We start from the raw sequence: 13,268 nt of genomic DNA on the forward strand, positions 1-13,268 counted from the left end.
TTTTTTCGTGAAAAAAATTCATCAAAACCTATCAACATGGGATCTAGTTTTGAAGATCTCGATGCGAGGAATCCAAAGTGAAAGCGGTTCGAGATTTGGACGCACGGTTTGAGAGATAAAACGTTTTGAATAAACGGATCTACGAAAAAAGGGAATTGGAGTGATCTTTGCAACGAGTACTCCTTAATTAGTGATTTCGGCCATCCTGCATCAGGACGGTCATGTGTAGGTTTCTTTGAGGCTGCACGCACAGCGAGTGGAAGGAGCCCGTTAGGCCCAAGTTAACACCAGAAGACAGAAATTGTCACCGGAGCAGCGGCCCATCATGTTTAGCGCTCGGTTGTAGTGCACGAAGCGAGCCAACACTGGATTAAGAGCAAATCTGACATCAGAAAGCACCCAAAACTGGCAATCCAATGGCTGTGAACGCTAATAGCCTGAGAGTGTTGGAAAGAAAAAACACGTTTTCTTTTTTTTCCTTTCATGATAGTCACGGTTTTGCTTCCGCGAGAGGCACGGTTTTGCTTTCGTGAGAGTCACGGCAGTGCATCTCGAAAACGGAAAAATAACACGTTTTCTATTTTTTTCTTTCGCGAGAGTCACGGTTTTGCTTCCGCGAGAAGCACGGATGTGCTTGCGCTAGAGTTACAGCCGTGCCTCTCGAAAACGAAAAAAACGCGTTTTCTGTTTTTTTATTTCGTGAGAGACACGGTTTTGCTTCCACGAGAAGCATGATTGTACTTTTGCGAGAGTCACGGCCGTGCCTCTCGGAAAGGAAAAAACGTGTTTTCTATTTTTTTCCTTTCGCGAGAGTCACAGTTTTGCTTCCACAAGAGTCACGGTTATACTTTCGCGAGCGTCACGGCCGTGCCTCCTCGGAAATGAAAAAAACGCGTTTTTTTTCCGCGAGAGTCACTGTTTTGCTTCCGTGAGAGGCACGGTTGTGATTTCGTGAAAGGCACGTCCGTGCCTCTTTCGGAAAGGGAAAAAATCCGTGCTCCCGGTTCGGTTTTTTTGTCTGATTTTTTTCGTGAAAAAAAAGTTCGTCAAAACCTATCAACATGGGATCTAATTTTAAAGATCTCGACGCGAAAAATCCAACGGTGAAAGCGGTTTGAGAGATAAAATGTTTTGAATAAACGGATCTACGAAAAAAGAAAAAAGTCCCAGGTGGCGACAAGTGGCGCGCTGCATGTGCACCACTTGTCGCAACTAGGGAAATTGGAGTGATCTTTGCAACAAGTACTCCTTAATTAGTGATTTCGGCCATCCCGCATCAGAACGGTCATGTGCAGATTTCTTTGAAGCTGCACGCATAGTGAGTGGAAGGAGCCCCATAGGCCCAATTTAACACCAAAAGGCAGAAATTGTTACCGGAGCAGCGGCCCATCATGTTTAGCGCTCGGTTGTAGCGCACGAAGCGAGTCAACGCTGGATTAAGAGCAAATCTGACGTCAGAAAGCACCCAAAACTGGCAATTCGATGACTGTGAACATTAATAGCCTGAGAGGGTTGGAAAGTTGCACAGTTTTAACATATCTAAATGGTAAAACCGAGTAGTGACCATAAATAATCAAAACCTAAATATAATCCCTCCGTTCCTAAATATAAGTCTTTTTAGTAATTTCAATAAAGACTATATACGGAGTGAGGCGTTTTGGCTTCCAGGATCATCTACACCTTTGCTGAGTAAAAAAGTCAAAACAAATACTAAAAAATTCAAAAAATTTCATTTTTTTGGCATGGTAGATAATCTGGTGCTTGTTGTCCGCCCCAAATTTTAAATCATTTGGACATCTGAGTAGCTCTCGGCAAAAAAGACAAATTTGGGATCTGTTAAGTAGTGTGTTGTTTATATACTGTTCTGACCCAATTTGTCTTTTTTGCTGAGAGCTGCTCAAATGTCCAAATGCTCTGAAATTTGGAGCGCACCCCATACACCAAATTATCTACCTTCCATGAAAAAGTTGGATTTTAAAAAAATTTATGAATTGTTTTTTGACCGGATACAGATGTATCCGGGCTCAGAATTGAATCTTATATATGAATGTATATGTACATATTTTAGAGGGTAATTCACTCATTTTGCTTTATATGTAATTCGCATTGGAATATCTAAAAACTTATAAACTTATAGTACACACGTGTTAATCTCTCCCTTCCCGGCACCCATTTGGCCATCTAGACGCCCCCACAACCGGAAACAACGCAACGGACCTGTTTCATTTGCCTTTGGTCTTGCGATGAGATGATGACGGGAACGGAGCAGCCGCGGCCGCGAGGCGTAGCCATAGATTTCCTCGCAGCACGACATGCTGCTCCTCATCCACCATGCCATCCGACTCCGAGCCTCCCTCCCTGTCTGTACCCACCCGTAGCCCGGTAAACATAAGTCGCCGCCAGCCCCAGCCCCAAGACCAAATCCGAATCTCCCCTTGCAACAATCATCCGTAACGCCGTCATCGCCTTCCGCCCTGCGGCCGCGGGGAGACGCGATGCAGGGACTCCACCGCCGCTACCGATGGATCAAGGAGTGGTTTGTCTCCCAACCCCTACCACCCCTCGAATTCCACTCCGCTTCGTGTGGTTTGGATCTGAACTATTTGCGCCGCGTCCTTCTCCTAGGGTTCCGCAGGACCTTGTCATCGCCGGCGGCCCGTGCGCGCTTTACAAGTGGGTGCGAGGTACGTCGCCTTCTTCTTGCTGCTGTAAATTCTTACTTTGACTTACTGTTGTGTCACGGCTCCATCACTTGTTGCTTAGTGTCATCGTGCCTGCAATTGCTGCGTGACATGATCTTTCTTTGGTTGTTATTGTGGTTTCCGTTGCGTAAATTCCACCGGGTGTTTATTAGATAGAGGCTTTGGTTTCATTAGTCACAGGTGCAAGCTAGCCTAACTTTCGAGAAAGCTTAAGGTTGGGCCATTACAACCTAACACCACTCCAGCAAGATAGCAACTAACGACCGCTAGAGGCAAGTATAACATACACACTACTAGAAATGCAACTGGCCTAAAAATGCTTATCATCTTCCGACACGTGGCTGACCAGTGGAAATGTTTGTCATGATTCGTGAACACGGCCCAACAATGGTGCGGCCACACACCACTGTTGAAGCCATCCTTGCAGCACTGGGGCATTGCTTCCCCCTCTGTGTAGGCCAGATCCGGCGTGTCCCACACAATGAGAAGTTAGCCCTGGAGGCCTAACAAGAGCACACAGGATGCCCTGCCCGTGCTGAAAAGACGGCCACTCATCGACTAATGTCGATGCCCTGCATGTTGTACTGCCACACGTTGCACTGACCCGATCCTTTCTTGTGTGGCCACATATCCATCTCAACATGTGCATCTCTGCTACACCTAACTTTGGACATGTTACCCTTTAGTTGGCCAACATTCAGTGCCATACAACATCGCAGGTCGAATCGCCGTTCTATAGACCTGCCTTTTAACTTTTGTGGCACTCTTGTCACAGAGAACGCCAGAAGCTTGGTGCCACTTCATCTATCAAGCTTTGATTCGATGGCTCATATCTTCATCGATATCATCATCCTTCTGCAGCATTGACCCCAAATATTGAAAAGTGTCCTTCTGAGGTACCAGCTGCCCAGCAAGGCTCCTCGTGCCTAGTAGTACTGAAACCGCACCTCATGTACTTGGTTTTAGTTCTACTAAGCCTAAAAACATTAGTTTCCAATGTCTCTCTCCACAACTCTAACCTTGTAATTCTCTACATTATTGAAATATCATTACGACAAGCATATGTTGTACCGATTGCATCAAGTAGTAGTCTGCTCTTTTTCTGATTTAGTCTACTGCAAACATTCTACAATTGGAGATTGGCATGGGGATTGTGAAGTTTCTGTTTAATCTGTACAGACTTGAGAACCAATAAAGCCATTAGTCTAGTGATGAATTCTCGCAAAGCAAATAGCAGAATTTCAGATTTCATATGTAGACTGTGATCAACATGTCAAAAGATTTATGTTAAATTTCAAGTGTTTGGTGTGGACAATGTTGCACTCTTTTACACCTGTTCTTTGTTTACAACTTCCGAACAATTTAGGAGTTACATGCAATGTACCAATAAACCATTAGTCTAGTGATGCGTTCTCAAAGCAAATAGCAGAAGTTGAGATGTCAGATGGAGATTGCGATGAACATGTCAAAGGATATATGTTAAATTTCAAGTGTTTGGTGTCGGCAATTGTTGTGAACCTTGATTCACAAGGGGTTAACTACCGTGCTGAAGATAGCCAGACGTCGTGGGATTGGGTAATAGGTTGAGACAAGATAATAATTCGTAGAGATTAGATCGGTTGTTCTTCCTTGCCTCAAACGTGGATGCATGCCATCCTTATATAACGGATGCTCAGGTCCTTGACCTCTCCTAATAAGGCTTAAAATTTTCCTTATACGATTGAACTCTTTCCTAATCCTATACTTTCCTAGTGTACTCTTAGGATACTTCACTCTCATGGACTCCTTCCACGCTGGTACTCTTGCCTTGATACTGTGAACCTTTTTTCCGCAACATTACACCCCTCCTGGACAAGCAGCTTGTTGGTGGCCAGGGCTGAATTCCTTATAGCCCCGCATCAATGTGATAGTGATACTGTGACTGCAGCTCTACGTTTTGCCAGACCTCTTGCCTAATTCTCTCAGGTACAACTTGTATATCTCTAGGTCACCCTGATACTTCTGTCTGAGATCCTCTCCAGGAAATTTGGAATGTCCCTTGTTATGTTGCTGACATTCAGTTGGCAATAGAATTCTTTCCATGTCCTGTTGGTCACATATTCCTTTGACACCCCCTTGGTCACGTTCTTCTGGTGGACGCTATACAAACCAACCAAGGCTATTTTCTGTTTTATGGAAAATGCAACAGCTGGAGCCAATACGGATCCCATTTGATTTGTTCTCATGCATGCATAATAATTCTCGTGCTTTTCTTTCCAATCTGAAATATAACTTCTACATATTCTATGCACCAAATTATCTCTTCCTGTATGTACACATGCACACACAACTAAACATTTGCTTGAACCAACGTCCACACATGAATGATGGCCCAGATCAATTTCGTGGACAACTCCAATGCTAGGTCCATGCTCAGCAATTGACCCTTTTCTAGCCTGCCTCAACCGTTCCACTGAAGATGATTTTGGATGGCCCAGATCAATTTCGTGGACAACTCCAATGCTAGGTCCATGCTCAGCAATTGACCCTTTTCTAGCCTGCCTCAACCGTTCCATTGAAGATGATTTTGTTGATGCTGTTATGCATGGTTGTGTCGCCACTGTCGCTAGCAATGCTGCTGTGCCTGGTCGCTCCTATGTCGCTCCTCTATCTGCATCTGTAGCTTCTGCATCCGGATGTCTCGTAACTGCTGCTTGCTGCTTCTTCGTGCGCCTCTACAGCTTCTTGCAAACCGCCGCTGCTACGCCGACTTCAGGCTGCAGTGATGATATTGCTGCCATGCTCGCCGTGTTTGTCGCTGAAGCCATTGCTGCCCTCCTTTACTTTGCTGCCTTGATATCAAGCATATACGAATCTTGAATTTGTCGAAGATAGATTGGGTTGAGGCGTTGAACTCTTCCATGAAAGAGTCTGCATTGAAAGCCATGGTGGCTGTCTCTGATACCAAATGATGTCAACCTTGATTTGCAACGGGATAACTACCGTGCTGAAGATAGCCAGACGGTGTGGCTGTGAGGAGGGATTGGGTAGACATAGGTTGAGACAAGAGAATAACTGGGAGATATTAGATTGATTGTTCTTGCTTGCCTCAAACATGGATATGTGTCATCCTTATATAATGGATGATCAAGCCTTTGACCTCTCCTAACACGATTAGACATAGATCTTTCCTTATGCAATTGCACTCTTTCCTGCCCCTATGCTCTCCCAATGGACTCTACTTCCTCCGTCCGGGTTTATACTTTATAGGTCTCAGGGGCCAAAACGGCAAGACCAAGGTGCAGCTGTAGTGAACTGCATGCACACGTCTCGGCTTAATTAATTGTGGCAATTTAATTGGCTGCAGGCATGCCGTTAGCTGTAATAGGTTGCATGCTTGGTTGGGCATATTGACTGGAGGAGCGCTTTTAGTGACTGCATGCTGCCAGTCGTAATTAACACAGCAAACTGGAGGGGAATCGAGTCGAAATACTTCCATTATAATTACTGCGGCCTTTTAAATTCAAACGGCTTACCGTGGCTCACAGGTCCTTCAATCCCGGGCGGAAGAAGTACTTTTCTGTCATGGACTCCTCCCATGCTTGCTTTATGTTGGTACTGTGGACCCATGTCCACAACAAAAGTATTGCATTCTTTTTACACCTCTTCTTTGTGTACAACTTCAGACCAATTTAGAAATCAGGTGCAATGTAGCAATAAGGACAAACTAGTTGGATTTTCTTCTTGACATGTTTGCGTTTTAGTTTAGCATTCTCATTCAGCTAATATTTTTATCTTCATTCCCTGATAGAGGATAGGTTGGCTGCTCTTAAGTCCAAGGACAAGGAAGAAGGGGCATGCACTGCAAAGCCTGACCCTGCCACTGAGGTTCTTTTCTTATGCAGCTATGATGGCTGTGGGAAAACTTTTGTTGATGCAGGTGCTCTTAGGAAACATGCCCACGTGCATGGGGAGAGGCAGTATGTCTGTCACTACGAGGGATGTGGGAAGGTATTGTGTCATCCATATCTGTCTTGCCTACATCGCAAAGCCATTTCCGTATGGCAGTGACATTTTTTATACTGAGCTGCTTATCTAATTTTTTCTGCTGAATCCGTTTTGTAGAAATTTTTAGATAGCTCTAAGTTGAAGAGGCATTTTCTTATTCATACAGGCGAGAAGAACTTCGTCTGCCCTCATGAAGGTTGTGGCAAGGTTATTACCATGCTTTCTCCATGTACTTGTTATGCTTTTCTGTACAGAATTTTGGTTCTTAATCATATATAATTTGTACATTTGAACAAGTTACCAGAAATATTTAATTACGGAGAAATGTTATTTATGTTAATTAAATATAGAAAAGCTCCATCATTGGTTTCTGTTTTAGTTCTATTTCTTATCCTAGGGCTTGGCATTTCAATCATTCTGTTGGTCGCATCCGGCGCTGTGTGTGCGCGGCGGGTGCGGGAGCCGTGGAGCGTGGGGAGTGGGGCGAGCAGGCGCACCATAGGTGCGGCGTGGCACGCGTGCGCGCGCGTGTATAAGGTCTCCCCCCGGCCCTTGTGTAATTGCTGAGGCTTACGAGTTCGTGCTCGTGGAAGTGGCGTTCGAGCGCCGGAAAAAATCCTCCTGTGTCCACTGTCTTCTTCCTTCCTCTTCTTTGTTGTGTTAGAGAGAGAGTGAGAGGGAGGTGCAGCAAGCGAGAGGAAGAGGAAGGCCACGACAACAACAATTGGTATACAGAGCCAAGTTCGAGGGGCGGTTGCGGAGCGTGCGGCCGCGTCCGCGGCGCGCGCGGTGCGCGACGGACATGAAGGTCTTGGCAACGGTGCGCGACGAGCGCATGGCGTCGGCAATGCGCGGCGAGTCCACGGCGGTGTGGCGTGATGCCGGACGCGCGGCGAGCGCGTGGCGTCGGCAACGCGCGGCGAGTCCACGGCGGTGTGGCGTGATGCCGTGTGCGTGACGACGAACAGCGGCGGTCGCGGAGACGAGGAGGTCGCGGAGTACCTGCGTGGTGTCGCAGAGGCCGCGGCTGCTCGGTGCGACGACCGTGGAGGCGCTGCGCTGCGGTTGACGGCGCAGCGGTGCAGGGCAATAAGCCGCGGCGGCGAGCCGGGCGCGACCGGTGCGTGTTATGGGTGCACACTGGACGCGTCGGGCGCATCGGGACCGCGGGAGCGCGACGGGTGCGCCGGCCGGGGAGTGCGTGGCGTGGTGAATGCAGCGGAGGAGTGACCACGTCGGGGCGCTGGACTCGGGCCGTGGCGACTGCGTGCGTGCGCGTCGTGTACACGAGCCTGGGAGCGCGGGACGTGGGGTGCTGCGCGGCGGAGGCCGCAGCGGCGCGGCACGACGGTCGTGACGATGACGACCACGACGACGAGAGCTACAACGACTATGACGATGAACAAGTCAAGATTAGGGGGAACAGTGTTAGCCTTAATCTTGACTTGCAGGACGTGGCTAAGCTGATCCGGTGCTTGTGGGCTGTTAGTGCATGGCATGCATGCGGCCGTGGCGAGTGGACCAGCTGAGTGGCCGTGTGAGTCGTAGTGGTAGTTAGTGCGTGTGTGTCCGAGTCAGCGCGTGTGTGCGTGGCAGCGTTGTGTGGTTAGCGAGGAGCGCGCGAGGGCGACCGCGCTGGGCGCTGGACCCGGTCGCATCCGGCGCTGTGTGTGCGCGGCGGGTGCGGGAGCCGTGGAGCGCGGAGCGTGGGGAGTGGGGCGAGCAGGCACACCATAGGTGCGGCGTGGCACGCGTGCGCGCGCGTGTATAAGGTCTCCCCCCGGCCCCTGTGTAATTGCTGAGGCTTACGAGTTCGTGCTCGTGGAAGTGGCGTTCGAGCGCCGGAAAAAATCCTCCTGTGTCCACTGTCTTCTTTCTTCCTCTTTCTTCTTTGTTGTGTTAGAGAGAGAGTGAGAGGGAGGTGCAGCAAGCGAGAGGAAGAGGAAGGCCACGGCAACAACAACCTGGACACGAACCCGCTGCAGTATTGTCTGCAATCCAAGAATCCATGTCAAGGGATTATAGTTTAAAAAAATTCAAATAATGGTGTACACAAATGTTAACATGCTCATTCTGGAGTGGCAGTTACCAGCAAGAGACGTCTTCACGTATTTTTGAGAAATTATGTTAGCTTAGTAGGATGCACCGGGTGGGCTTTACTTTGTAACTGATGGAATAAGTGCAGCGCAGCAAATTGGTATTCCCTCATCATAGTTGTGGATTTGGGAACTCATGGATTTAATCTGCTTTTATTCCTGGTCATTGCAGGCTTTCTCATTGGATTTTAATTTGAAGGCACACATGAAAACCCATTTTGCGGATAACTATCATATGTGTCCATACCCAGAATGTGGTCGAAGATTTACACAGGAATCTAAACTAAGGGCTCATTTCAGGGCACAACATGAGAAGGTAAGATGTATAGAGATATTTGTCAGTTGCAACTTGTCGCATAACCTATACTCACAAGACTAGACAGTCTGGTTTACAGAATCCAGGTGGGCCTGTAATAAACCGCAATGCACTAGGAGATCACCCTCATAACACAGCGAAATCTCTGGTAACACCACCAGTTCCATCAGCTGATCGTCCGTATGTCTGCCCTTACGATGGGTGTGCCAAGGCATACATTCATGAGTACAAACTTAACCTCCATTTGAAGAAAGAGCACCCCAACCACTATTCGGATGCTGGTGCTCAAGCTGGTCCGTCGAGGGGCACAATATTGAAGAATTCCCGTAGAAGCAAGCCAAATCTCACAACCAGCATGCCACTCGCCAAGATCCCTAAGCGCAGTGGTTATACGGTGCCATCTCCAGCTGTCAGTATCCCTGAGGAGCATCAGTGGCCAAGGAAGGTGTTGTACGAAGATGATAGTGAGGAGACCGAGGAAGAGGGAGATAACCTCGAGGAGGGGGGATTGAGATACAGAGCTGCTAGCGGTGGCGATGACGATGAGGAGACGGAGGAAGAAGAATGAGCGCTATGGGTTGCTGTGCACATAGTTTATGAGCACCGGACTGGATTATAGTTTTGCATACATGTAACAATACATATTAAGGGTGGCTAGTTAGGCAGAAACTTGTGGGCTGCATGTAGGCTATTAATTAACTTATTAAGAAGGGTAATAGATCGTCACGCTTCCATGCTGAGAAGCTAACTGTTGATGCCTTTCAAGTGTTACAATGCGGCTATCAGAGGTACTCTCATAGGGTGCGCTGCATTGCATAATGTTTTGGAGGCTGGCCAGGTGACGTGCAAACTTAGTCCCACGTCTCAACTTCATCTCTCTTTGTTTTCCTCATTCAAATTTAAATACTTTAATCGCCATTAAAATCCAAGTTTGTGACATCAAACAATTATTCACATAATTTTTAAACAATCATGCGCATATTTTTAGCAAGTTGCGTCAACTTATAGTATTAAACCGACGTGTACACATGTTGCTGGCGTCTGTGCCGTCCTCTCATGCGTTTGCAGCCCCAGGATGTATGGTCACGATCCCCGTCTCCTCTCAAAATGCTCTTGCCATTGGATCCATGCCTCCTCAACCTGGATTCTATATGCCCCCATCTCTTCATGAGTCCTTTTGCTTTGCATGACATCCCATCTCTTCTCTGGGATCTTCTTCTCCTCCATCTCCAACTTTGTTGTTTCTTCTTCTCTGAGTACCTCCTTGATCTCACTAAGTCGTCGTTTTTTTAATCGCCTCTACCTCATCTCTTGAGCATCTCCTTCGGTCCTCCTGTCGGAACGTCCCATGCTAGACGCCACTGTGGGACTTCTAGGCACCCTTTTCTCACCATCACTGTCATCTTCTTCACTGCTGTTCATCTTCATAGATGAGTACTCCAATTTTCACTTTTGGAAGGGCTCCCCGATTTTCACTTCTCGTTGCCTTCCAACAAATTCGAACAAAGTTGGTGTGTAACAACCAGAGACCAATTCCTTCTATTATTGTCGTTGTTTTATTTTTTGCTCTATTCCATTTTTGCATTGTGATAATGCATTAAATTTACAAACCTAAATGTTCCTCATATAAATAAATTGTATGGATCTTCAATCCATTCAAATTGAGGGAAATTCACATGGTGATTTCTCTTTAAAACATATATCCTCCCAATATTAGTAGGGAGCTAAAACAACATTTCATTAACTTGGAATCACCCATAACACATGTGCACTATTCTTCAACTTTCCTTTCTAACCAACTCAACTTCCTAATCTTCCTTTTAAGGCCTTTTAGTAAGATTGAGTTGCAGTTTTACTTTCTCCATAAATGTTCCAAATCTGCCCATAAGTCACATATAGTGTGTAGGGTCATACATATAATAACTCACAAACCGTGCATCAGATTAAAATGATTATCATATGTAAAATGTTTAGATTTTCCTGTAGATTCATAATATGCAACTCTGTCACATGCTAAAAACATTTAAATTGTTGTTTGTGTTAAATCTATATAAATAACATGCTTAAGTGGTTTATTACATAACTTTTAAACTGTAGCTCCGAATTAAATAAATAATATATGTAAATGGACTACAAAAACGCATAGAATAACATGGCACATTTACTTTTGCGGTTTAACAAGAATAAAATTATGTTTTAGGCAGAACAGTACCAAATTCGAAAATTGCATATGCATAGGTGCACTAGAAACATACCAATGAGGATTCCGGACTCCTTGAGAACACCTTTCCATTCTGTTGTTTCATCCGTCACTACATTTCTTTCTCTTTATTTATTTTTATGTTATTTTGTTATAAGTCACTCCACTACTCAATTATCATTTATATCCACCCTCACTCTGCTTTAAGTCTACAATTATCTACAGGCACAAAAATACATAATTCTCTACAAGAGGCAAAAGGCTGATTCCTGTGTCCCCTGTGGGATCGATACTTTTACTTCGAAAAGGCTACAACTAAAGCCTATGCACTTGCAGGCCATTTTGAAGTAATTACCTGCCGGTCTTAAGTTTTGAATTATTTTGTGTCCTAATGGTCTTTGCAGATATAAAGTAGCCATGGTCCTTTAAGAACAAATTTGTCAGGTAGGAGTGGAATTGGTGGCAGGACCGTCTAGAAGAGAGAATGTTATATCATTTGGTCCCGACCTACTTGGCAAAGCATATGAGATAAACCCTCGGTTAATTGATATGCTGAAAGGGAATATATTTCGAGGTGATGCAATTGAATGCCCATATATGCATATTAACAAAATTAACATTGCGTGTGGTACTTTTCAGTTGCAGGACTTGACTAATGAAGAGATAATGGAAAAAATATTTCCTTATTCATTAGATGGAGGAGCTGCCAGATGGTTAGAACGCTAGTCTGTGAATGTCTTGAGAAACTGGCCAAAATTATTGGCTGCATTCTATGCTCATTATTATCCTCAAGGGAAATTATACAGGATAAGAAGGAAGATTAGCAGCTTTGTTCAAAGGAAAAGAGTAAGGTTGATCCTGTTTATGATATTATTAAGTCTTTCTTAGAACTACAAAGGTAAAAGACTTTCGTAGTGAGCTAAATATTGGAACTGACCCCATGCTGCATGTTTTGAAAAACTTTTCTAAGTTCCTGAATTTGCCAGAGAAGAAGTACTTGAAACACAACAGGGAGTCTAAAGCCTTCCACATGGTAGAAGAAATAGTGAAAAAGACCACTCCACCTGAGAACCAAAAGTAAGCTTATCGTAAGCCAAGTGGCAAAAAGCCAGATGGAACACTATTAGCTAAGGGGAAGAGGAGCATCAAGGTGGAACAATGCGGGTCTCCACCTTATGTTGATATCGTGGAAGAACTTGCTACCCTATATCAGTGGTGAAAAAAGAGGTCTAACTAGGTAAAGACACCACTTCCTATCTTAAAGGATGCGCCGAAGGTAAAGATGCAGGTAAACAATCTTATCATGTTCCTTCGGGTGCAAGTCTTCACTACAAAAAGAAGACATATGTGACATTTTGGGCCGAACGATTTTTTTTCCTGTCATGCTTATGACACTTCTATGACGATAATTATGACAAAACCCTGTATCATCATAGATGTGGTGGGCTCCTACTTATATGACAAAAAATCATGACATAAAATGGGCTTTTCGTCTTGGGCGGGCTGGAGACGCGGCTGCATGACATTCTTTGGGCCGTCCATGATGGAAAAAACCATGGTAGAAGCGAGGGTGAGGAAAATATCGGGGAGTTCCCTATTACGGTGGGTGGTCGGGGCCGAGCGATACGCGTTTCTCTCGTTCACGTACGCGTGTGGGCGCGAGACGTTGGGCTCTAAGTGAACCCAAGCGAGGCATTCGCCTACTGAACCCGAGTGATTGCACTGCAGGCTACACGTTACTGAACCCGAGCGATTGATCGATCCCTAGCTATTAACTGAATCCGATCGAGCGATTCCTTCGCTACTACTGCTAGCTGAAGCCGATCGAACCTGCTGCCTCTTGATGAACAGTGAGCGTTGTTGGGGTTTGGATGAACAGTTCCTGGTGGGGGTTTGATGAACAGGACCCCGTGGTAATAGAGGCCGTTGTCGCTGGATGAACAGGACCCCGATCGAGCCGGTTGGGG

General features: G+C 45.8%; 1 protein-coding gene across 2 annotated transcripts; it reads left to right on the top strand.

Annotated features, from left to right (window-relative positions):
- Nucleotides 1-2,198: 2,198 nt before the first annotated feature.
- Nucleotides 2,199-9,860, top strand: LOC125512689 (zinc finger transcription factor YY1-like). 2 transcript variants are annotated; one of them, XM_048677779.1, is made up of 6 exons: nucleotides 2,199-2,536; nucleotides 2,626-2,684; nucleotides 6,493-6,692; nucleotides 6,807-6,896; nucleotides 8,958-9,101; nucleotides 9,169-9,860. In XM_048677779.1, the coding sequence occupies exons 1-6, from the start codon at nucleotides 2,496-2,498 to the stop codon at nucleotides 9,667-9,669; spliced, it is 1,035 nt and encodes a 344-aa protein (XP_048533736.1). In that variant the 5' UTR covers nucleotides 2,199-2,495; the 3' UTR covers nucleotides 9,670-9,860. The 2 variants fall into 2 exon arrangements, with proteins under 2 accessions (XP_048533736.1, XP_048533737.1); XM_048677780.1 differs by having other exon boundaries at nucleotides 2,201-2,536; nucleotides 9,181-9,860.
- Nucleotides 9,861-13,268: the final 3,408 nt, after the last annotated feature.

Source organism: Triticum urartu, chromosome 6 (genome assembly GCF_003073215.2).
Source record: "Triticum urartu cultivar G1812 chromosome 6, Tu2.1, whole genome shotgun sequence".
NCBI classification, from domain to species: Eukaryota; Viridiplantae; Streptophyta; class Magnoliopsida; order Poales; family Poaceae; genus Triticum; species Triticum urartu.

Coding starts and splice junctions, on each gene's coding strand:
- LOC125512689 (XM_048677779.1), top strand. CDS start 2,496: ATGCAGGGACTCCACCGCCGCTACCGATGGATCAAGGAGTG. Junction 6,693..6,806: donor ACTACGAGGGATGTGGGAAG/GTATTGTGTCAT, acceptor TCCGTTTTGTAG/AAATTTTTAGATAGCTCTAA. Junction 9,102..9,168: donor TCAGGGCACAACATGAGAAG/GTAAGATGTATA, acceptor AAGACTAGACAG/TCTGGTTTACAGAATCCAGG.